At 38.9% G+C, this 25,610-nt stretch overlaps 1 protein-coding gene across 1 annotated transcript in view; it reads right to left on the bottom strand.

Moving 5' to 3' along the window:
* RERE (arginine-glutamic acid dipeptide (RE) repeats) overlaps positions 1-25,610 on the bottom strand; it is a 461,041-nt gene that overhangs the window by 133,069 nt on the left and 302,362 nt on the right. Inside the window, exon 8 of the mRNA XM_012662585.1 lies at positions 5,582-5,630. Within this exon, the coding sequence (XP_012518039.1) occupies positions 5,582-5,630 (49 nt within the window). The remainder of the gene's footprint in view (positions 1-5,581; positions 5,631-25,610) is intronic.

Here is a 25,610-nt window from a genome sequence, read left to right as displayed (position 1 = left end):
TTTCCCATCTATCATATTGACATAAATCCCAAAGTTTGACAATGTATAAAGATATGAACAAAACAGCACTCATGGCTAGGTGTGGTGTCTGTTGCCTGTAAATCTAGTACTTTGGGAGGCCAAGGCAAGAGGACTGCTCGAGCTCAGGAATTTGAAACCAGCCTGGGCAACATAGTGAGACCCTATCTCTATAAAAAAAATAAAAGAAAAAAAATTAGCCTGGTGTGGTGGCACACGCCCATAGTCCCAGCTACTTGGGAGGCTGAGGTGGGAGGATTGCTTGAGCCCAGCAAGGCTGCAGTGAGCTATGATCATGCCACTTCACTCCAGCCTGGGTGACAAAGTAAGACCTTGTTCCTAAAAAATAATAAGTAAATAAATAAAATTAATGAAAACATAGCACTCATGTAAGCTGATAGAGTGAAATCAAAGTGGTACAATTCCCCTATGGAGGAGAATGTGCAATACCATCAAAATTACATATGCACTTGCCCTCTAAGCCAGCCATCCCCCTTCTGGGGAAGTATCCTGAAAATACACTGGCAAAAACATAAAAATCTATATGCACAGGTTATTCACTGTAGCATTACTAATAAGAGGAAATGACTGCAAGCAACCATATGCCCACCAATAGAGATTCAAAGAGTAACTGTTATATCTACACATGGAGTTCTATGAAATGGTCAAAGGGAATAAGAAGGAACTCTATATACTGTTATGGAGGAAAAAACACCAGGTTATATTGTTAAAAGAAGAAAGAAAGGTGGCAAAAAGTGTGCATATTCTGCTACCATTTATCTCAGAAGGGGAAAGAGAATAAAAATAATATTATTATTATAATAACAATCTCATAAAAACTCTAAAGCAGTGGTCCCCAGCCTTTTTGGCACCAGGGACCAGTTTCATGGAAGACAATTTTTCCACTGAGCAGGGGGCAGGGAGGATGGTTTTGAGATGATTCAAGCACATCACATTTACTGTGCAGTCAAATCTCTCTGCTAATGATGATCTGTATTTGCAGCCACTCCCCAGCGCTAGCATCACTGCCTCAGCTCCACCTCAGAGCATCAGGCATTAGATTCTCATAAGGAGCCGCAACCTAGATCCCCCGCATGCGCAGTTTACAGTAGGGTTCGTGATCCTATGAGAATCTAATGCTGCTGCTGATCTGACAGGAGGTGGAACTTATGCAATAAGGCAAGATGGGAAGCAGCTGTAAATACAGATGTAGCTTTGCTCACTCGCCTGCTCTCACCTCCTGCTGTGCAGCCCAGTTCCTAACAGGCCACTGACCGGTACCCGTCCTTGGTCCGGGGATCAGGGACTGCAAGCTCCAAGTTAAATGAAAAAAATGCACCTAACTATGTATTGAATTGGTTCCACTCTAGGAACTATTTCAAATAACTCTAAAACATACTAATGTGCCAGTACAGCCCTAGTGAGATATATTCTAGGGGCAAAACAAAATGTAATAGTAAACTGGTTTTAATAATCATATTGTTTGTAGCAGTGTGAGTACTGAGCTGTATATCTGTATTACGGCATTAAAGCAAACGTATAACTACGTTGTTATTATTAAAAAATGGGATCTGATGCATGGTAAAAAGATCCAGGTGAAAGAACAATAAGATTAATATAAAGCCTAGATAAAAATTTGAATTTGAATTAGAAATATCAGTATAAACTTACAATGTATTTTATTTTTAAAAAGAAAAGGAAAAAAAAAGCCTATTTCCTAGGCTTTAGTGTCAACTGAAAAGGCCTAGAAATAGTAACAAACTCTATAAGAACAATTATCTTAGCACCCAGTCTGTAAACACCATTTCCCAAATGAAGGCTCCTATGAGGAAAGTTTAATTCCAGACCTAAGGAAGGCAATGTACAAGGCGAGGCATAAAAATCACGTCATACCAGATAAAAGGGACCTACCAAAGACCACTGGGATTAAGTCGAAAGGACACACAGCAGAAAGATGCTCCTACTGGCCCAAAACAGATCATTTAATCACCAATAAGAATTGATTAAAATTGATTAAAGATAAGAAATAATTTAAAAGCCACTGGTGACCATTTGAAGATATTATGGAACCAGAGCATTATTTTGAAAACTAGTAAACACAGGGAAAGAATCAAGCCTTGCCTTTCCTATGTGATTTTCTAAGTGTTCTGGGGATCCAAATGGTTGATAAGGGAGAAGCTTCATTTATTCTGCAAATGAATGAAGGAATGATAGAATATCACTATTTTAAAATCCCTAATAAAATAATGGACCTAAGGAGCAATCAGGGACAGGCGCAATGGCTCACGCCTGTAATCCTAGCACATAGTGGCAGGAGGATCACTTGAGCTCAGGAATTTGAGAGCAGCCTGAGCAAGAGCAAGACCCCATCTCTACTAGAAATAGAAAAATTAGCTGGGTGTGGTGGTGTGCACCTGTAGTCCCAGCTACTTGGGAGGCTGAGGCAGGATCACTTGAGCCCAAGAGTTTGAGGTTGCAGTGAGCTATGATGACACCACTGTATTATACCCAAGGTGACAGAGCTAGACTCTGTCTCAAAAAAAAAAAAGGCAGCAAATAGTGGCTGCTAATTATTACTAATATCATCAGAAGATAGACATATTTGCCCCTGGTAGAAGTTTATACCACCACCATGAAGTATTCCTGCAGGAAGTAGGGCACCAAACTAGAATGTGATTAAACCTCCAGATTTAACTACTAATTCTCAAGACCTGCAAAGGACACGTAACAAGTTTAATGATACGTGAAGATTTGATCAGTCAAATCTAGACCATCCCTTAGGACAAAACACTCAGCTTCTTTTTTTTTTTTTTTGAGACAGAGTCTCACTCTGTTGCCCAGGCTAGATTGAGTGCCGTGGCGTCAGCCTAGCTCACAGCAACCTCACACTCCTGGGCTCAAGCAATCCTTCTGCCTCAGCCTCCCGAGTAGCTGGGACTACAGGCATGCACCACCATGCCCAGCTAATTTTTTTCTATATATTTTTAGTTGTCCAATTAATTTCTTTCTAATTTTAGGAGAGACGGGGTCTTGCTCTTGCTCAGGCTGGTCTCGAACTCCTGAGCTCAAACAATCCGCCCGCCTCGGCCTCCCAGAGTGCTAGGATTACAGGCGTGAGCCACCGCGCCCGGCCCACTCAGCTTCTTTAACACATACGTTGGGGAAAGGGAGGACCTATAAATTAAGAGATTTAAAAGACACATCAACCAAGTGCAATGACTGGCTCTCATGTAGATTCCAACTTGAACTATAAAAATATAAAGAGAGAAAGACACAGACAGACAACCAGGGAAATCCCAACATAGTAAACCCTTGAATATTAAGAAATTACTAATTTTTATTTGCTGTGATATATTGTGATTGTGTCTTCTAAAAGCACGCTTATCTTGGAATATCTACAAGTAAAATGATACATTTGTGATTCATTTCAAAATAATGGCAGAAGACATGTGAGGGAAAATACATGAAACAAGTTTGACTTGGAATTGATACTTGTGAAAACTGAGTAATGAGGAAAAGGGCTTTATTGTACTATTTTCCCCCTGCATTTGTATAGAGTAATATTTTTCCTATTAAAAAAGTAGAAATTTTTAGATGGTAAATGTTGCCAATTCATTAAAGTAGTACTGTTATTTTTGGTGCTCCAAAACATTTCCTTTCAAATATAAAGTATATAGAATATATTTAAAATCTGATGTAAACATTTGATTTTAAATGATAGTATACAAAAATCCAACCATAGTAAATATGCCCCTTTTCCAAGAATTTAAGCATCTTTTACTTAGGAACCACTTTTTCTGTTATGGTAGGAAAAAAATCTGTAAAATAAGAGTCTGGTACAAAGATTTCAAGACATAGGAAACATACAATGAAAGAAAAAAAACAGGTGGGAAAATACACTGCAAGAGAAAGCAGAGAAAGGGAGATGTAACTGAGTGGTACCGGGCACTAGATTCCTTGATTAAAAATATGGTACGCTCAGTGTACAGTGAAATGGGCTTATCTGGTACAGAGGGGTAGTCAGGCCCACCTAATAAATACACCGAGAAAAGGCTATACTTGAACAAAGCAGACATTAAGTCAAGTGTTCTCTTGCAGCTTCTTTCTGCCTGTATCAGTTACGACAACTCCAAATCTGGAATGAGAAGTATCTTCTAGAAATTATATGTTCCTGATGGTTTCTGTATTTTGGTTCTAATATCCCTTCGCTTCTTAATTTTTATTATGAGTTAAAATCGGTTCTCAAAGAATGTGAATGACATACAGGAAGTACTTAATATCTAGAAAGAAAAATGAATAACTAGACAGACTACCTCTATGCCCTTACAATGCTTGCTACCTGTATCTCGTGTACCTAGATATGATAGTCACAGTTGTTGACTCCCCAACATCCATTCCAACACAAACGATAGTCTATGTAAACCATGTTAAACCTGTTTTCCTCATGGTTTAGAAATGGACATATGACCCCATCCATGGCAATAAGATATGGGACTACTGGGGACATTTTGGGGAAATTTTCCTTGCTCCTAAGGGGAAAAGAAGGATGGTTTCTTTCTTCCTCTCAATACTTGCTGATTTCATTCATTGTAAGATCTATTATTATTTTATATGCATTTAGAAAGGATTAATATGGCCAATGAATTATAACCACACCACAGAATGTACAATGAAGCCCAACTTCACAGATAAAATGTGAAGGAAAAAAGAGCCATGGAGGACAGGTGAGAATCTCAGAGAAGCACAGCAGAGCCCTGAGTCCTTGCTGACCAGGATATCCTGACATGTGAGACATAAATAGCCACGTTGATCCAGTGTCTTGCCAAAGTATCCTAACTGATACTGACAAACAGAACAGTCTTATAAAACATGAAAGGGCACAGGTCATGACATAGCAAGCTTCTGACTGAAAAGTATCCTAACCATCTTGACTCTCTTGAAGGAAAAGAAGTTTTAAAAATCTTTTTTAATGAAAGTATGTAGTGACCAAACGTTCATCAATGGATGAATGGGTAAACAAACTATGATACACACATACAATGGATTCAGTCTCGAAAAGGAAGGAAATTCTTACACGTGTTATAAAACATGGATGAACCTTGGGGTCATTAAGCTAAATGAAATAAGCCAGTCACAAAAAGACAAATACAGTATGATTCACTCATAGGAGGTACTTATAAGTGACAGAGCAGTCAAATATGGAAACAGGAGACAAGATGGCGGTTGCCAGGGGCTTGCAGGAGTGGGGAATTGGGAGCTACTGCTCAATGGGTACAGTTTCAGTTTTGCAAGATGAACAGAGTTCTGGAGATGGATAGTGGTGATGGCTGCACAACAATTAATGTACTTAACACCACTGAGCTGTATGCTTAAATATAGTTAAGATGGTAAATTTTACATCATGCATATTTTACCACAATTTTTTTTAAAACTATGTGGTCATGTAAAAAAAAAAAACTGAATTTATACAAAATTCCCTACAGCAATAACAACAATTCTGAGATGCTGCTCAACAGACTACTAAGAAATAAAAACGTAAAGAAGCTACTAATATTTACTTTACCTGATGACTAGGACCAACACGGATTTCTCCCTGGGTACTGTTCAGCCTCCTGTCACGAACAGAGAAGATTAAGTTAACACAATATAGTTTTGACATAAACACTGACACATTTTTCAAGGAAAGTAATTCACTTCAAATAAATGAGGGATAACTCAAGGAAGAATTAGTTTCCTTACTACTTCTAATGTTGCCCTGTACATGTCCGCCACCCCATCTCTAAAACCTTTTCCTTCTAAAAACCTGATGATTGCAGCTTCCTGTCTATTTTCCTATACCATCATTCTTTCATGCCTCAAAGAGGCAGACATTAATTTAGTACAATCCCAGTCAGACATTTCTTCTTTTCAAAACCATTTCAGGGTACCCTACCATAAACCTTATTAAATATAAATGAGAAAACTTATGGTTCCTAGGACACACACGGTCATTCATCCAATCATTTATTCATTCAACAAATAGGTATTAAGGATCTACTAAAAACTAGGAATTGCCCTAGGTATATGGATAAAGAAATGAGCAAAATGCTGTCCCTGCCTTCTTGGAACTTATATTCTAATTGAGGGAAAATAAACAAACAATAGGTCAGATGATGATAACTGCCAAAAATTAAGTAGATGGTAAATGATGAAATATTATACAGGACTTATCTAATAATAAAGTAGAGCATGCACAGAGATGAAAAAGTAAGGGAATGAGCCCAGCAGGCACAGGAGGTGAAAGAGCTCCTCTCCCTTGTCTGTGCCACTCTGACTGCTCTTGCAGTATTCTCCCCTCCCTTGCTCCAAATCCCTACTAGCCAGGTTCCCTTTAAAAGCCATGATTTTCAAGAAGCCTTTCTTGATCTCCTGCCCATTTCACCCTCGTCCCTAAAATGTGTGGTGTCTTCCTCTTTTCATTCTTTCATAAAATATTTGTTGAATGTCTTTTTTTTGCCCCAGGCCTTGCACAGGGCACTGACTGGGTATAAAGTGGTAGAGGAAGAAATCCTGCCCTCCCCGAGTTCTCTAGTACTCGCCCCTGGAATCATGACTATCTGTGCGCTATCTTAGGAAAACCCTTTCTGTGCCCAGTGACAAGACTTTCTTGTATTTTACAGGCACCACCAAATTTTCAACAGTGCCAAGGAGATGGCTTTTAAATAGTGACAGCTGTTTGATGATAATTTGTTGACTTGGGCTGAACTGAAGAACATAACAAAGCAAAGGACCCAAGAGGAGGCACATTCTCTTGTTTTTCTCTCATGGATCTGATACCTATTCCATTATGTTTGAAACCGTTAAAATGAATTTTTGAAAAACTATTATTTCCTTTATGGCCTTTGGGTGCAGTACTTTCTTCTTTTAAAGCAACAATTTTTCTCGTGAAGAACCTTGTTTCAGCAAAGGTCGGTAGTAGATGTGACAAAGAAAAGAGTAATAAAAAAAAAGGAGGAGGGAGGATGAGGATGACGACAAAGACAACGACGTCACATGGTCCAGTCCTCAAGAATCTCACACACCGTCTCGCTGGGGAGGTAGCATCCACCCCCAAACACCAGAGTAGACCCGATCACTATGTTCATAAACATGAGACAGTTCCAGACAAACAGTACAAAAAATGCTAAGGGGGGTTATCAAAATTAGGCAGGTTTGGAGAGGAAACACTCGCTGGAGTGGCAGAGTTCTAAGAGACCTCTAAAGGAGATAATAATAAGCCCGAGAGCAGGGCAAAAAGGAGGACTTTCCAAGTGCGAATAAAATCACACAGAGGCAACAGGTCGAAAGAGAAGGGCTGTAGTGGGAGAGAAGTCTGCGTGAAGGGCTGACTTTCCTTCGCAGGTCAGCTCTGTTTCTCTAGTAGAGGAATGCCATGTTGAAAAAAATAAGCTGAAAGATGGATTGTTCTCATTGGCTTATGTAGGAATTATAACAGAAGAAGCTGTTTTAGGAGGTATGCTGAGGATTCAAATGAGCCAGGAGGCTATTTTAACGAGTACTTCTTTAAGAAAAACAAACACTCAAGTGTTACCACTCTTTCCCTTCCAACTGTCCCTTCCTGTTTCCTAACTAGCTCTGAGCAAAATGAGCTGCCCAAAGTTGCCTCCTTTATTTCTAAATACTTTCCAAATGCTTTCTTGCCTACAAGCCGAAATTTATCATCTTCAAAAGCTTCAGCCATAGCCTATCCAGTACTTGTGCCTACAGCTCAAATTTCAGGTTCTTCTAGAAGGTGTTATTCCAGAGTTCTCATGTGGTAGATATGGATTCGTTTCCACATCACTGCTATGTAAGTCCCTGACAATCCAGGACAAACACCCCTGGTTCATTTTTATTTTAATAAGCCAGTATTATCACAGTTAGCTCAAAATATAATGTGTCATGATAATAAAATAAACCCCCTTTACTTTGTTGCATGAAACTTATATCCCACTTATTTCCATAAAAATAGGAGGCAAATAATTATTAATATACTAATAATGATACAAGTAAAACAAAAAAAATGTGTTGGGGTATTTTTATAGACTAAACTGAAAACTGTTTCTCTAAGTTTATATCAAGAAAGAATACTAATAAGGTAAATAGGTTATAAAACACAAAAGTAAAACAAAGAAACTTCTTAAAAGCTTGTTTAAAAATCACCCTTTATGACAAAAGTATTCTAAAATCATATGCAACTTTTAAATATCAGGGTTTTGCTGCAAGGAAAACAACAAAGTTATTTTTCAGCAGGATTAGGATCTGAGGTGCAGACGATGGCATTAGCCTACCATATCCAGGAACTACAGAACATAGAATAAGGGCAGAAATACTTTTTAAGTCCACAGTATAAAAAAGTACGTAGCAACATATCCCATGAGAGAAAACGGGATGCATCTGACAGAAAAACTGTCAGAATATGAACCAAAAGTGAAAGGCAAGAAGTAGGCTCGATGGGCAACTGCCGGCATCCGGCTGTACCTGGCATCAACTTAACAATCAGAGTCCTCCTCCCTTTATTAAATATTCCGCCCCCGCAGCTGCCCCTTACCGCTCCCTTCTTGAACACGGTCTTTGTGGTTCATATCTCACTATTAGGAGACGATATTCTACTCTAATTTGGACGTCTCATACCTCTATCTCCTCCGGGACTGTAAACTTCTAGAATACAGGAATTAAGATTTAATCCATCTTTTGTATCCCCTAGGATCTAACACAGTACCTGCCTATGCATTCAGGAAGAATTAAAAGTTCCTTGGTTTCATGAATATTTCTGGACTATCAAAGTGTAAAACTTGACAAAATTCACCAGAAATTAATATTTAAACATAACGTCAACAGCTTATAGGAAACACTCTTAATCATCACATGATGAATTACTACAACGTGCCTATTACTTAACAGAAATTCTCAAACGTTTAGGTCTCAAGACCCTTTTACACTCTTTAAAAATTACTGAGGCCAGCTGTGGTGGCTCATGCCTGTAATCTCAGTGCTTTGGGGGGCCAAGGTGGGGAGGATCACTTTAGGCCAGGAGTTCAAGACCAGTCTGGGCAACATAGCAAGACCCTGTCTATACAAAAAAATAAATAAAATAAGGATTTCAACAAATTTGTTTCGGAAAAATCTCAAAATGTTTATTTGATTTAAAAATAGCAATAAACTCATTATATGATAACATGTAAAACATATCATTATTAAAAGTAGTTGTATTTAAACATAAAAACAGTGAAAAATAGAGGCTTTATTTTAGTTTTTAAAATCTCATTAATATCTGACTTAATAGAAGACAGCTGGATTTTCTGATACACTTTTACATTAAATCTGTTGCAATATGTTATTTTAGTTAAAGCATATGAAGAAAATCCAACCTAACACAGCTATTTAACTGGAGAAGGTAGCTTTTTTGGATACTACACCAAAACTCAACAAGTGATAGTTTGATAAAGGTTTGTGCACAATGTGAATAAGCTTATGAATAATCTTTAAATTCTGTTACATTAAAATCCACTGGTCTATGTTGCCCTTTGAATGGATCTACTCAGACATGATTTTGTAATGTCATGCATTGGTTACATGGAAAATACTGGCTCACTAAGTTTTGTGGATCTTTCAAATATCGACAGAGTTCATCATACAGTATTTTTAAAAATTACACTCATTAATATCACTACCCATCTCATACAAAAATCCTTTAAGTGTAGAGAAGCTGGCCGGGCGCGGTGGCTCACGCCTGTAATCCTAGCTCTCTGGTAGGCCGAGGCGGGCGGATCGTTTGAGCTCAGGAATTCGAGACCAGCCTGAGCAAGAGCGAGACCCCGTCTCTACTAAAAAGAGAAAGAAATTAATCGGACAACTAAAAATATATAGAAAAAATTAGCCGGGCATGGTGGCGCATGCCTGTAGTCCCAGCTACTCGGGAGGCTGAGGCAGTAGGATCGCCTGAGCCCAGGAGTTTGAGGTTGCTGTGAGCTAGGCTGACGCCATGGCACTCACTCTAGCCCGGGCAACAGAGTGAGACTCTGTCTCAAAAAAAAAAAAACAAAAGTGTAGAGAAGCTACACTTAGTGGTACAACTTTTCCAAAATTCTAATTTTACTTGAAAGTTCAAATTTTAGCATTGGCAAATACTATCAGTAGTCTTCCTTGAAATGACAGGCTCACTTCACTCATTTTCAAGAAAATGTCTGCCAAATAGCCACGTCTGAATGACCACAGTTTATCTGTCAGTTGTTCTTTCAAGTAGAAATGGTGCTCCATGAAAAAAGTGGGTAGTTCCATTTCTAATTCAAATGACTTGACGGCACAGGGCTTCTCCTCAAGACAGTCATCGTCCTACGGTATGCAGCAGGAGATTTTTACGTCACTCTCAATTTCATCATAGAGTATTAAAAAGACAGGAAGTCAACGATTAGGATTTAATAAAAATAATAACAGGGTCCACAAACCATGGTTTGAGAAGCACTGATTATGATGTATCTGAGCTTTAGAAAATACTGCAAGCTAAAATTCCAAAGGCTCCTAGTCTAGAAGATGCCAGGTTCATTCTTTAATTAGTAACAACAGTAGCTAACATTTGAGCACTTAATATCTGTTCTAGGTCCTCTACAGTAATATCTCATTCTAGGTATTAAATCGTTTAATTCATATTTTGATATTATAAAAGCATTAGTGTTGATATTCACAGAAATTCAGATCTCACTCTATCCTGTGTTTAAAATAGTATAGCTATTTTGTTTGGATGCACAATGCTACTTAATTAACATAGCAGGTCTAGACAGGGTGATCATCAGTTTAAGAGGGAAAATCCAGATTAAGGGCAGTACGAATCCCAGCCACGTCAGACAAAGGGCACTACTGTATGAAATAAAAAAGTAAAGGTTTAGGTCATATCCCAACATAATGCAAGACACACAAACACACACGCTCACACACACACATACACACCCCTTTGTCCTTCTCTCTGGGTTTTTCACATACATTATCTTAAATCCAGGTATATTATATTAATAGTTACTGGCAAACACAAGCAAAACAAGCAAACACAAGCAAAACAAGCAAACACAAGCAAAATAACAATACCAGCTTATCACCTACTAAGTACTTCTATGCCAGGTGAACAAATTTCATTATTCCCATTACAATCCTCTGAGGCAGTATCTCCACTTTATAGATAATAACAACACTAATTGTAACACAAATAAATCAAAGGACATATCCATTGAACATTTACTACGTACCAGACATTGCAAGCTAAGCAATTTCCATATATTTTCTTATCTATTCTTAAAGACAACCCTGTAAGATAGATGGTATCACAACCTCTACATGTACAGACAAGGACACTGAAGCTGAGATGTTATGCAGTTGCCAAAGATTATACAACTACCAAATGGTAAAATCAGGATTCAAACTCAAGTTCAGCTGATTCCAAAGTCAGAGCTCCCAATCACGCTCCCATATGGCAGAATAATAAGGTTACTGAACTAAAATTATACAATTAATTACAAACAAAAGTATGAGAATCCATATCCTTTTCCCTATTTCAGTTCAATGTTCAGTTCAAACACCAAAGCAAGTCAAAATAATCAAAAAGGTTTTTTTTCGAAGTTCGATAATCATGCTGAAAGAGAAAACCTATCAAAGTTAAAGGACAATTGATATAACATTCTTGAAATGACAAAATTATAGAAAGGGAGAACAGATCAGCGGCTGCCAGGTGTCAGGGATGGTGAGAAGATGGAGGGAGGGAGTGGGTGCGACTCTAAAAGGGTAGCAGGAGGGAGGTCTTTGTGGTGATGGACAGTTCTGTTACTCTGGTTGCTGTGGTGGTTACACAAAGCTACACGTGATAAAATGGCATAGAACTATACACACAATGTATTAGTGCCAACTTACTGGTTTTGATGTTGTATTACAGTTACATAAGACAGAATCATTCTGTAGTATCTTTTGTAATATCTTTGAAACTTCCTGTGAATCTAAACATTAAAGTTTTTAAAAAGTCAAAGAAGAGGTACTACAGACAGACTGGAAATCAGAAAGAAATTCAGATAAGAGAAAAGCTGATTAAATGACAAAAAGACTCCCCCCAAATATACTGCAGACAGCTGAACGAGTAACTGAAGAAAGAAAGCCATAGTTCATGAGCAACGAGATTCCGGAATTAACTCCAAGCCACATATTTCTTTTTTCCCTATATTTTCTAAGGATCTCAGCTATGTGGTCATCATTATAGAAATATCCCTACATGTGAATCATATTACAAAAAAGAATTAAGAACTGTCACCATCCTCCCCAGCAAAAGGAGGAATTTCTCTCTGTACCTAATGTAAATTGTTTTTCAAAACAGCTGAGGTTCAGCCTCCATTATTCTACAAATCTTTGCTTTGGAATATGAAAAAATAGTACCAGAAGCCAAATTACGACAATAACGGTAAGTCATTGTGTTTATTCTTTAAGTATTAAAAAAAAAAGAAATTCATTGTATATGAAATCTGATACAAAAGAAACCAATGTAACAAAGCAGTATCCATAGCAACTACAACTTAATATTTCAGTCCTCTTCAGCTGCAGTGGATTAAATAAAATGACAAGATGTTCTCTTTGAAAAGTAACCTGTTACCATGGAAACGTTTTAGTCTAAGAAGTAAACAGGGAATGGACAGAAAGGGGCAGGGAGGCTGCAAATGAATATCAAAAAGGGAGAAGCATTTTTGCAAAAGAGATGAAAAGGCTGATGGCCAGATGCAGGGAGGGCTCCTTGAGAAAAGCGTGTCAGCTGGATGCAGGAGCCTTCCCAGAAACAGGGGCTCGCGCAAGAACGTGACACAGTCACTTCTCCACCCCGAAGAGAGGAACAGTTGCAGGGAGGCACTGTTCTTTCTGTGAATGTTCACTGAAGATGCCCAGATATCTCTACGTGATCACGGTGATTGCTTAAGATAAGGACCTGATTCTACAGGCATGAATGAGGAAGGGACAAGGACATGGGTATGGGGAGAAGACATGAACAGACAGCACTGCCATGAAGCAACTGAAGGCAAGAACTGGTAGAACTGAGGCCTTTCACAGGGAGCTGGCATGACTTCCCAACACAAGCCAGACCTTACCCCCTCCCCAAACCTGGGGACGTAACAGCAACATGGCCTGTGGCCCATTCCCAAGGGGCTGGGATTGACAACTCTCAAATCAGACCCCTGTTCTGTGGCTGGTGTCATGGGTGAATGAGACCACTGAACAATCTTCCTTTTTCCTGTCCTTCAGATCATAAACATCAAACAGTGGATAATGCTTATGTTTTCCATAGGGTGTTAAGTTCAGTAGGAAGACTCTAGAAATTACTCTACTTACTAGCACATTTAGAGAGTAATCACAGAAAGAGTCTGTGGGTCTAGAACGAAATACACATTTAAGAAACCCAAAAGGAGATTTATCCAAATCACCGGCTTTTTTGTATATGGATTGTGGGGCAGGAGTGAAAATGAGGATCAGAAAGAAGACTGGGACAATGTACTAGGTTTCTCGAACTTCTCCAGCATGAACACATACCTACAAAGCAGTCTCTAATAAGTCCAAAATTTCTTTAAAGTCTGATATAGTGTCTTAAAAACTCATGCAAATTTTGTATGCTATTCCATAATATATTCCCTTTATTTTAAAACAGAAAATTTCTCCTAAGTCTGAGTAAAATCACTATGCTCTGTACATCCTATTAGAACATCCCATGACACTGGCACCCCACGACTGAGAGGAAGAGAGGACTTGTCACACACACCTGAGTCTAGGTACATGTGTATGTTCAGGTACAGGGAAAGAGCACAGATTTCAGAGTCCAACCTGAATTAAAATTTCAGGACCAAAGTTTTGTTGGCTCTTTGTGTCATTCTGAGGACACAATTCAGTCTCTCTGAGCCCTTAGTTTCCACATCTATAAAATGTTCATAATGGCTACTTTGTAAGGTTGCTATAAAAATAAAAGATAATCTATGGAAAGAACCAGACATAGTACTTGCTGCACAGAGGTCATTACTAATATTAACTCTAAGTACTGGCAAAAAGTGAGAATGGGAGCTAATCCCTCTATTATGAGTTCTCATAGCACCATCTATCTCTCCTTCAGCCCCCATCACATTCACGGTTTTATATTTATTTTGTGTCATTATTTCTTTTAATGATTGTCTTGTTCTTTAGACCAAAAAAAGCACCATGTGAGTAGGAACCAAGTTTGTTTTTAGTCATCACTATAACCCAGAGCCCATTGGCTCTCACTAAATACATTTTAAATGAATAAAGGGCTCCGATATTCTAACTCAACTATTGTTTAGCCATAGATAACAACTAAGGGATTTGTTGCAAAATTCAGATAGTTAAGTCACCTATGACAGAAGGCCAGCCAACTGCCTAGCAGGAAGAAAATTCATCATTCATTAATTTACCAAAAAAAGACAATCAATCAACAACTGAAAATGTTAATGGTTCCAAATTCATACACAAATACAAAGGTCAACACAGGCACCTGGCCCACTTGCAAAATCATAAAATTCTAAATTTTCTGTGATGCAAGGTTCCTGAGAGGCTATCTGATCCAGTCTTCTAGCTTAACAGAAGAAACCAAGGCCTGAGAAAAGTGCTCTTTTGAGGGGTCGCACTGAGTTGATTACAGAAAAGGATTCTGGGCCACAGAATTAGCTTTCCCACACGGTCCTCCTAAATATAATTCAGAATCCAGAACTAACAATTAGGGATTGGCAGAGGAATAATAAGAATTTCCAAGCTAATAAGAAGATGCAGTAGATATGGCCTCCACACATAATGTGTGAGCAATGTCAGGAAAAAATTGTTTTTTAAAAAAATGTAACAACAGGTGAGAAAGATCTAGTTCCAAAGTACTACAATGACCTTGTTCCATTGTCTAAATTTCCTATCTGTCTTATCTGTCCCCCATTATGCAGTAGCATACAGTGTGTGTGGCTATGACATACAACACTCCACTTCGGGCTCCTCAGGCTTTGCTGTAATGGTCTGCTGCAGAGACAGAAATGGCTTCAAGGATCACAGCCTAACAACCTGCATGCACACATATATGAGGCGTCAGAAAACAAACAAAAAAGTCCCACCATGATTGAAAACAATTTATAAAGCAGCAGTCTTTGAAGATTAAGCTGATCTCCTGACCAAAGAAGATGCTGGCTTTCTGCGCATTCAAATCAAACTGCCCAATAAAGCTGAATGGAGCAGCCCCGGAAAGGGGAGACTTTGAACCAAGTAAGCATGTCTACAACACATGTCTAAAGGTCTCTTTGTTCCCACTAGGAAGTCTCTGGAAAATGCTATTAAAAAAAAAAAGACAATTGCCTTATTCCTCTTAACTGTAGTAGTGTCAATATGAGAAGAGGAGGCAAACAGGCATTAACACACACACAACTATGTCAGACAAAGTGGTAAGAAAAATGTTTAATGCTAAACACATCAAATATTGTAAGATATGGAAGTAGAGTTTCTTCTAAAAAGAAATGTAAAGAAAACCATAAATACCCAAAGAGAATAAGAAGAAAGCAGTAAATGGTGGCTAAACATACTGGTCACTAATTACCATAATTCCTAAAACAATTCCTAACATTGCCTTAGTTGAACAGGTTGATCATAAACAATAAAGATGTTGAAATAATCATATCTATATGAGATTGCAGATTTGGCCTTTGAATTATTTATTTATTTGTCCCTGAGATAGGGTCTTGGTCTGTTGCCTGGGCTAGAGTAAAGTGGCGTCATAGCTCATTACAACCTCCAATTCCTGGGCTCAAGCAATCCTCCTGCCTCAGCCTTTCTCTCTCTGTAGCTGGGATTACAGGCACGCACCACCATGCCCAGCTAATTTTTTTCTGGTCGTGGTGAGGTCTTGCTATTGCCCAGGCTGTGGCCTTTGAATTAATACCAATGATGTACTAAGCAACTATGTGCCAAGCACTTTCATATTGTTTTCGCCTAGTCTTTTTACAACAACTATGAGAAATATTTATCTCCTTGTTACCCCCGAGAAAACTGAGGTTCAGAGGAGCTAAGGAATTTGTCCAATGTCACATATTAGATGGAATTTGAGCCACACTATCCAGCTCCAAATCTCGCCTTTTCTCATATCATAGATGATGTCATTCATTTATTTAACGTACTGATGCCAAAGACCCATTTGCGAGGCACTCTACCGGGAATCGAGACTAAGAATAGACAGAAGCTTGAAATCCAATAAGGAAGATGATCAATCAAATAATCACAAATAAATGTGCAGTTCAAAGAACGCTGATAAAAATAATCTCTAATTAAGCCAGTTGAATTAAAATGAGGTGTTTTACCTTAGACATAACATATCAGAGTATACAACATGAGAAAATTAGTTTTCTTTCATATTTATTTTAAACATACATTCAAGCACATGTATCTGCCCAAATCAGAAACTGCTCAAAAGAGATGATAATCAATTATCTGTGCTTATTTAGGAGAAGCCTCATGAATTCAGCTTCAAATTTTCCTTTAGCCAGTATTTCTACCTTCTCTCTCATCCTGTCAGACATTTGTTTGATAGTGTTAGAATAAATGCCTCTCTGGTAGAAAGACAAGTAAGTTCAGTAATGAACAAAAAGTAAAATGGAAAAGAAAAAATGAATTCAGAAGGAAGAAGGATCAGGAACAAAGAACTGGAGAATCACAGATAATCAGGTCTTAGGTGACTCAGAGTCTCCTGAGTCATAAGTCGCAACACCAGCCAAGAGTCGAGGAAGCCGGGAAAAGCAGAGAGCTATGTTACAAATAGATTAAGAAAGAAGTGCCAGTTAAACACAACCAAGTCCATCCCAGCTTTCAACCAAAAACAGACTGCAAAACTCACGTTGACAAGGGAACACTTTAAATATAAGGCTCATCCTCAGATTTTGAATCAAGATTCTACTATAATGACAAGAAAAGCTAGTAGTATAGTAATTTTATGAACTTTTATGTTCTTTTTGAAACATATACTTTCAATATTCTGCCACATTTCCTGACACTCTAAAGTGCAATAGGAGGGGAACAATAAGCCAAAATGAAACAAGCTAGCCAATGTTCAAGCTACACAGACCAAAGACAACTTCACCAACCAAGAACATAACTTCCCATGTGCTGCTCCTTCACCTCCACCATCACCAGACAAGCACGAAGGCCTAAAAAGCAGAGCTTTAGCATTCCAAAAATATTTTCTCAAGACAGAAAAATACAGAATACACACCACACAAGAAATAGCTCTAGTGACTTACTTTACTGGATTTGAAACATAGAAAAACTTGACTCTTAACAACAGAGGGTACTCACTGATCATAGTAACCACAATGCAGATTTGTACTAGGCCCAGCCAGGCCAGCCAAACCATCAGGAGGAACCTGATCCAGAGCTGAATCGGCTGTGAACACAGCTTCCTGTTCACATTTTTATTTGTTAAGGGTAAAGAAAGTTTAAGAAGACACAAAGATCCCAGAACACAAAGGCAGTATTTGCCTGACTCAAATAATGAGTTTTCTCCTTAAGTCTGCATGGATCCCACACACACATGACTAGGAAGTGCTGCAGTGCCCAGTTCCTTTAGTCTAGAAAAAGAAAAATTTTACTAAAAGAGAGAAGCAGAAAGGAAGAACAATGGTGTTTTTAAATACCATGAAATACAAATCCCAGAAACAACAGTACAAGGTATGGGAAAAAGTAGGTACCTACCCAAAACTCCTAAGAGCAACATTCAAGTAAATATGGTCATATGGGAAGAGAGCCCTCACATGAATGGAAAGACAGATCATAAAAACAGTAATAAAGGCACTAACCCTAACTTATCCCTCTACAGTTCATCTCCTTAGGTGCAATCTCAAAATTGAACCTGCAAGAATACAGACTACATACTTTAGTGATATTTCAGGACATAGAATTCACCAACTAATGCCTTCCTAAAAACTTTCCAGCAAGATCAGGGACCTCCTCTGACAAGAGTTGACCACACAAAGCTCCATATTCACATTACACAACTAGGAGCTTACAATAAAAATTTTTACAGTGAGAAGTTACTATGCATTGTATCGATGCACAGTAAACTCCTCCTCTCTCCTGTGAGGGTTCTTCCATTGCTACTTCTCCTATATTGTATGCCTTCTTTCATCCTCACAAATGCACAAAACTTATATGTCATTTCAAAGTTTTTTCCAATCTTTATCAGAAGAAAAAGAGGGAGAGGAAACAATGCAGAGTAACTGATATGATTCAAAACCTTCACATACAATCTGCTTTGCTAAGAACTCACCTGTCCTAGATCTGCTTGTTCTGACTGGCTCCCTAAGTTAACGATGGTGAGAGCCATCTGTCTGAGCCCCATCTGCAACCGGGACACCCCAAAAGCACAATTTCCTTGGGTAGAAAAGACTAGTGCCTGGTAATCAAGCAGACACTCGTGGCCTTGTCAATGCTTCTGCCTTCTCAGGTACCAACTACTCTTTTTATTACCCACTCACAGAATTCACAAGTCACGCAACAAATGCCATCCTATTCTAAAACAAACATGCAAAAATAAACAAACAAAAAACCTGGAACCTCAACCTGTAACGCAAATGTCAACACATACGTTTTCTAAAAAATGGCCAAGAAATTTTCCTAAGCTCCAAAAGGAAGAAGGGTTTGCTTCCTTTTGCGGCAAAAGACACAGTAGAAACTGATGTGACATAACCTTTCATTTTTTGAAAACCTCACTTTAAAGTGGTATTTCTGCAACCATTAATCCACAAACATCCCCTGCATATGTCAGACTTCAGAAAAAGATCACAAGAATTATAATTTGCTCTGGCAAACAGGCTCTCAATCACAACAAGTTCCACCCACCTTCAAAGCAACCAATAGCTGCCCACCTACCACCCTTCCTAAAACATCCAAACAGAGCTGCTCTCAGGCCCAGGCATTCCCTGCCAGCCACACGGGCCACAGGGCAGCCTGCAGGCTTGCTCTGCAGGTCCTAAAGGCAAACAAGCTCGGCAACCCGCACCAAGCACGACTGAGGTTACGATTACCCAAGAGAGGAAGAGGTGAAGGAAAAGGGAACAGGGACAGAGGGACCCACAACACTTCACATTCTACGTCTGCTTAATGCATCTCTGGATAGACCCATTCTTAGCTCTGATTTTACGCTTCGCCACACCACCTACATGGCCATTCAGGGCTGAATTCAAGGCTCTCAGGAACATGCACTATGAATGATGAAATGATTCATAAACACCTCCAGAAGTGAGAAACAGCAGCAAAAACCATCACTGTTTTGGTGAGGCCAGACGAAGATTGCCTACCTGCAGGGGCTGAATGGATCATCCATGACTAACAGAGGCTCTGGAGAGTCTAGCTGAATTCCTGAACCTCTACTTACTGCTAAACTCTGCCCTTTTCTACTCTAACAAACTCAAAATGGAGGCACATGCAGTCTGAGAGACCTCATAGAGCTTTCACTGAGCTTGTGCTATGACCTAAGCCTTCACGCAGAACGCAGAAACTTCCCCTCACACTGACAGGACTGAGCATGTGCTGTGACCCTCCCTCATCCACACACTGTCTCTCGACGCCGCAATCAATCTCAACCCTGCTGTTTCCGTAAATAAAGCCCAGCCAACAGACTGCAGCTTCTCCCTGCACACCAAGCTAGTGTGCAGGGAAGTGGGGCCTTCAAAAGGGGATCCGAGACAGCCAACACCAGGGAACTCGGCAAGCCGAGCCATGCAGAGGCTTCAGTTAGATGTCCTGCTCTGTCAAGACGACATCGAGTTTTGTTTTGTCTTTTTTTTTTTATTTATGGTAAACAGTGGTTTTAAATAGCAAGATCTCCAAGAAAGAATAGAATCAAATGACACAGATATAAATGACCACACATAAGATTAATTAACAGAAATACTGCAGCACACTTAAAAACATAGTAGTAGCTACTTAAGAGAAGCAACTCCACAAATTTTATTTTTGAAAACTTTAAACATTTGGGAAAAGACCAAACAAACAATCCAGGTAAAGCTATGGAGTGCTTGGCATTGTCACACAGGTACAGACACAGTTGATGATATCATGAGCAGGATAGCTAAAGAATACTGTATTTTATGCAAACAGCTTGATCTTCCTTGGATAGGAAACTCCAAAATCTCCCAAACAATAAATGAAAACATTTCCTGAAGTAACACTAGCCCAGTCAGGTTTAGCCTGAAGAATGTACTTTTAACAATACGAAAGGGGGAAAGGTTCAAATCAAGAGTTCAAAGAACACCCTGTCACAAACATCTCATTTGAGGTGTGCTAATTCAAAACTCTTAAGGCAAATCCTTATAACATTACCTATGAAATTCATTAAAGTTTCATCAGAAAATATTTCTAAAGCCATGTAAAGCAAGACCACCCCACCCCAGTCATACTAAGCACTATAAAGTACTCATAGTACCTGCCAAGACATTTTCTGTTAAAACACATTTATGCCCTCTTCCCTGACCTCCATCTCCCGCAAAAAGAATGGGCTGTCCACCGTAAAAGAAGCCCTAGCTCTGAATGTATAGGCCTCGTTTCCACTTGCAAACTAAGAGGTGATCCTGTATCTTATTACTTAGTTACAATTTAAAAAGAGAAGGAAGACCAGGAACCTCCACAAGATTATAAATGACAAAATAAGGTGGAAAAGGAGAATCAAGGGATCCTCCTGCCTCAGCCTCCCAAGTAGCTGAGACTATAGGTGCATATCACCACACCCAGCTAATTTTTCTATTTTCTGTTGAGATGGGGGTCTCACTATGTTGCTCAGGCTGGTCTCAAATTCCTGACCTCAAGTAACCCTCCTGCCTCAGCTTCCCAAAGTGCTAGGATCACAGGTGTCAGCCCCTCTGCCCAGCCTTGTTAAACTTTTAATGACATGGAATCATGTTCATAACAGAAATAAGATTAATAAACGAATGCATGATTATATGTGTATTATGTAAAAACACTTTAATTATAGCCTTTATATACATACACCTCTATGCACACACAGATATTGAAGGAAAATATACAAATATGGAATTACAGAATTATGTATTATTTCAGTTTGCTTCGTTATCTTTTGTATTTGTGAAGTTATTCTCTAGAAAGTAAATACCATTTTCCTCATTAGAAAAACTAGAAGTTATTTTCCAATACAGGAGGAAGAATATTAAATTGTATATGAATCAATCATCATATTAAATTGTATATGAATCAATCTATGATGAAACCATAGAAGTTAAGAGCATAAGCTTTGGAGTCAAGTAGGCAGAGAGTCCCCTGTTAGGTAACTGTATGCCTTAGGCACTTATTTAACATAATATATATGTTCCCTCATTTGTAAAATAAAGATAATACCAACCTCACTGAGCTTTATGGGGATTAAATAAATTAAAGGATCTAGCATAGTAAGCATAATCTACATGGTAGCAGTTGTTATCCCATGCACCTTTAAACAGATGGTATTACAAATTTGATTCCTGATGTCACACTCTGAAATGTCAAATGCTCTATCTACTAAAGCCTAGTTTTAAATCTCTTAAAACTTTGTTTAGATGCCCTGATTTTGATTTTCTGGTTATCTTGCATATTTATGTAGTAACACGTGAAAAAGCTTGTGCTCTGGACTTAGCCCATAGTTTGGACTCTGGCCTTGCTCCCTGCTTGCTGAGCAATCATGAGCAAGTGACTAGACTTTTCTGAGCCTAAGATTTCTTGCCTTCAAAATTAGTATGATAATAGTACCAAACTCAGTGGATTATTATGAGAGTTAAGTAAGATTACACGGCCTTTCCCCTACCCCCACTTTCCCTTCTTGACAATAAGTCCTGAAAACATTATAAGGAGCCATCTTAGGTTAAAAAGAGGGAGGGGTGGAGGGGAGGAGGAGAGAGGAGGTATGGAGTTATCAAAGCCCATCTGTGTGTGGGAGAAAGAGTAAGTGATGGGAAATTAGAAGTAAAGATATCAAGAATAATGAAATAAGGTTTCTTACTTTAGAGAGGAGTATTACAAATAATGGAAAAGAAAAAACCAGCAAGAATCCTGTGATGTTGGATTCAAGTTAGGAAGAATTCATATGAACTCATGAATATACACACAGAAATACAGATGTAAATGTGTGCATTATATATGACATAGATATACACATACTCAAACAAAGACGCTCCCTAGCTCTATTGATGCAGAAGGCCTCCGAACAGAGACAAAAAGTAATGAGCAAGCCTAGCACCAGATCTTGGTTTCTAAATATCATTCTCCAAAATCTGAGACAATTTGATTTTTTTTCCCAATTTTTGCCCAATTCCCAAACACCAGCACCACCAACAAAATGACAGTTTTCAAAAGTGACCTGCAGGGTAGCTTTTACCATCTTCACCTTATTGATGTGGAAATTGAGTGCAAGGAGTGCATGCCTTACCCACAGACACAAACATGAAGTGGCAGCATGGGATTAGAACCAAAGCTGGGCTGGGCGCAGTGGCTCACGCCTGTAGTCCTAGCTCTCTGGGAGGCTGAGGCAGGAGGACGGCTTGAGCTCAGGAATTCGAGATCAGCCTGAGCAAGAGCGAGACCTCGTCTCTACTATAAATAGAAAGAAATTAGCCAAACAATTGGAAATAGAAAAAAATTAGCTGGGCACGGTGCCACGTGCCTGTAGTCCCAGCTACCCGGGAGGCTGAGGCAGGAGGATCACTTGAGCCCAGGAGTTTGAGGTTGCTGTGAGCTAGGCTGACGCCACAGCACTCTGGCCTGGGCAACAGAGTGAGACTCTGTCTTGGGGGGGGTGGGGGGAGAACCAAAGCTGCCCAGATCCAAGAGGGGACAGATCTTCCTAGATGGCTGGTCTTAACACAGGATCAAGTGGTCAGATTAAATGGCTATGAGGTACTAGACAAATGAAAAAGCTACTGAGGACAGTAAACAGATGCATAAAACCATGTCCCTATGCTCATCTCTCATTACAGGCTAAGATCAATCTATTTTAGGTCAACCAAGGACACTAGTGCTTTGGTCAAATGTATATAAGGTCTACTTGGCTTTATTAATAACTCGGAGTTGAAATTTATTGACTTTATTAAGTTTCTAAGCAGATTTTTGGATTAGACCCTTCAAACAAAATGAGAACACAATGACATTATCTTGCAGAGTATGCTGACACGGAAGTAAATTTGGAATGAATCTCTTTTCATAAAAGCAAAAGTGTACACTTTGCAGAAATGTCAAAAATAAACTTTGAAAGCAAAGCCCAATTACCTGAGGGTTCAAAGTTAGCTAGCATTAGATTCAAGGCTCTCTCATTTGTCAGTCCCTTGTTGTTTGTATCCTGTTTGGACAGAAGCATCTGCCCCCAAATTAGTCATCAAAGTTTATAGTTACAGAATCACTATTCCTTAAACTTCCAGTGGTTTCACTGATATATGCAATATTTCACAGGATCATTACATAATCAGAAAAACAATGTGACATTTCCTCTCCACATTAACTTATGTTTATTTAGCTAAATGACTCAGGGTACTAAGAATGGGCACATAGCACTATGTAGCCATGACTACTTACTAGTCTTGCTCATTAAAATTAGGAGAAAACTATTCCAGAAACCAGCTTATCACACAGCCTCATCCCACACAAACCTGAGACAAAGACAGAAATGAGGTAAATTCTGCAAGGGCATTCTAAGAATTGGGTTGTGCATCAGCCAGGTAGAAGAAACACAAACAGTTTTTCTACGCTCTTTTAAAATCAGAATACATTCTTTTGATCATATGAGCAGCTATGGGAACTACATACCTAAACCCGAGCTTAAGAGATACAAAGTGGTGCTCAGGGTGAGACCAGGGAGCCAAGACAGTAGGCTAGACTAGCTCCACTGGTGCTAATTTTTACAAGTGCCTCTACACTTTAACTGTGAGAAGTTTGAGATCTGCCTCAAATAGACATTCAAATATATTTGTTCGATTCAATTCATCCAACACTTCTAAAGCATTTAAAACACACCAAACATAAGGTGGATATAGGTAGGGAAAAATAATATCCCTCTACTGCATATGTAACCCATATTTAAAAACAAAAGTGATGGGTGAAGTATCACCTTGAAAGACTGCCAGCAACACACAATGAAAAATCAGACAGGAACTTGTGTGAGTCTCTAGCCTACAAAGGTAAGCTGCATATCACTTTTAACAAGCAGTCAGCAAAAATAGATGTATAACTAAAACTAGTAAAACTTAAATTTGGTTGGTTGTTATGAACCTGATCAAAGCTATTTTAGTTATTAATTCATTAATACAATCTAACTTGTGCAATATGACAACTATTTACCAAGTGGTTAAATAAACATAACATCACTGAAATAACATCCAACCCCTTTGTATCTACACAGAAATCCAATTTCAAGCAGTCCACAATCCACCCAGGCAATAAGAAGATAGCACTAGGCATTCAATGAATGCAGATATAAAATAAACATTTCAAAATATAAGATGTTTTTGAAATGTTACCATTGGTAAGCTTTTTTATCATTGCAACATGGCATACTTTTGAAAAAGAAAAATTGAGGCTGGGATCACCAGCTCATGCCTATGAACCCCACACACCGGGAGGCCAAGGCAGGAGGATCTCTTGAGGCAAGGAGTTCAAGACCATCCTGGGCAACATAGTGACACCCCATATCTACAAAAAATAAAGAAAAAGAGCCAGGCAGTGGCATGTGCCTGTATTCCTAGCTACCTGGGAGGCTGAGGCAGGAGGATCCCTTGAACCCAGGAATTTAAGGCTGCAGTGAGCTATGACTGCACTCCAGCCTGGGTGACCAAGTGAGACCCTGTCTTAAAAAAGAAAAAAGAAAAGAAAAGCTCAAACTTCACTCGCTGTTTTCTCAAGAAAAAACGGTACTCTTAGATGAGCACTACACTTACCATACCTATAGCTGTTGTCTAGTATCTAAAATCTAATATCAAGAAAAGAGACAGACATATATACTAATATATATGCCCCAGTAAAGATTTATGCAGCCTAATACAACCACAACAAAAACCATCTTCCCCTTTTACCAACCCTAGGTTGACTGTTTCAACGTCATTCTAAGTTTAACATACGGTTTCTCAGTAGCCTCCAGAAAAAAGTTTTCACTCACACAATACCCATTTTTCAATTACACTTAACGTTGTTCTTTTACTAACTTCCTCAAGACAATCATCTTCTATTTGTTTCTAAACCTTCACATTTTTAGATATGTCTTGGGTGTTCAGAGCATAAATTACTTGTTTACCCACTAACATTCCTGTTTTTGGAATCCTTAATAAAATGTGCAGTTCTGTGATCAATACAGGGCGAAGTGAATATATACATTCTAATAGAAATTCTTCCATGTGCTACATTAAACTTGGGTCTATTACAAATATAAAGAATTCTTTGTGTTAAATTATTTTGACCCGATGGCTTTACATTAAAAAATAATAGGCCGGGCATGGTGGCTCACGCCTGTAATCCTAGCACTCTGGGAGGCCGAGGCGGGCGGATTGTTTGAGCTCAGG

Source organism: Propithecus coquereli, unplaced genomic scaffold (assembly GCF_000956105.1).
Source record: "Propithecus coquereli isolate 6110/MARCELLA unplaced genomic scaffold, Pcoq_1.0 Scaffold77, whole genome shotgun sequence".
Classification (NCBI taxonomy): Eukaryota; Metazoa; Chordata; class Mammalia; order Primates; family Indriidae; genus Propithecus; species Propithecus coquereli.
Note: the sequence above shows the minus strand (reverse complement) of the source record. Positions and strands in the feature narration are given on the sequence as shown.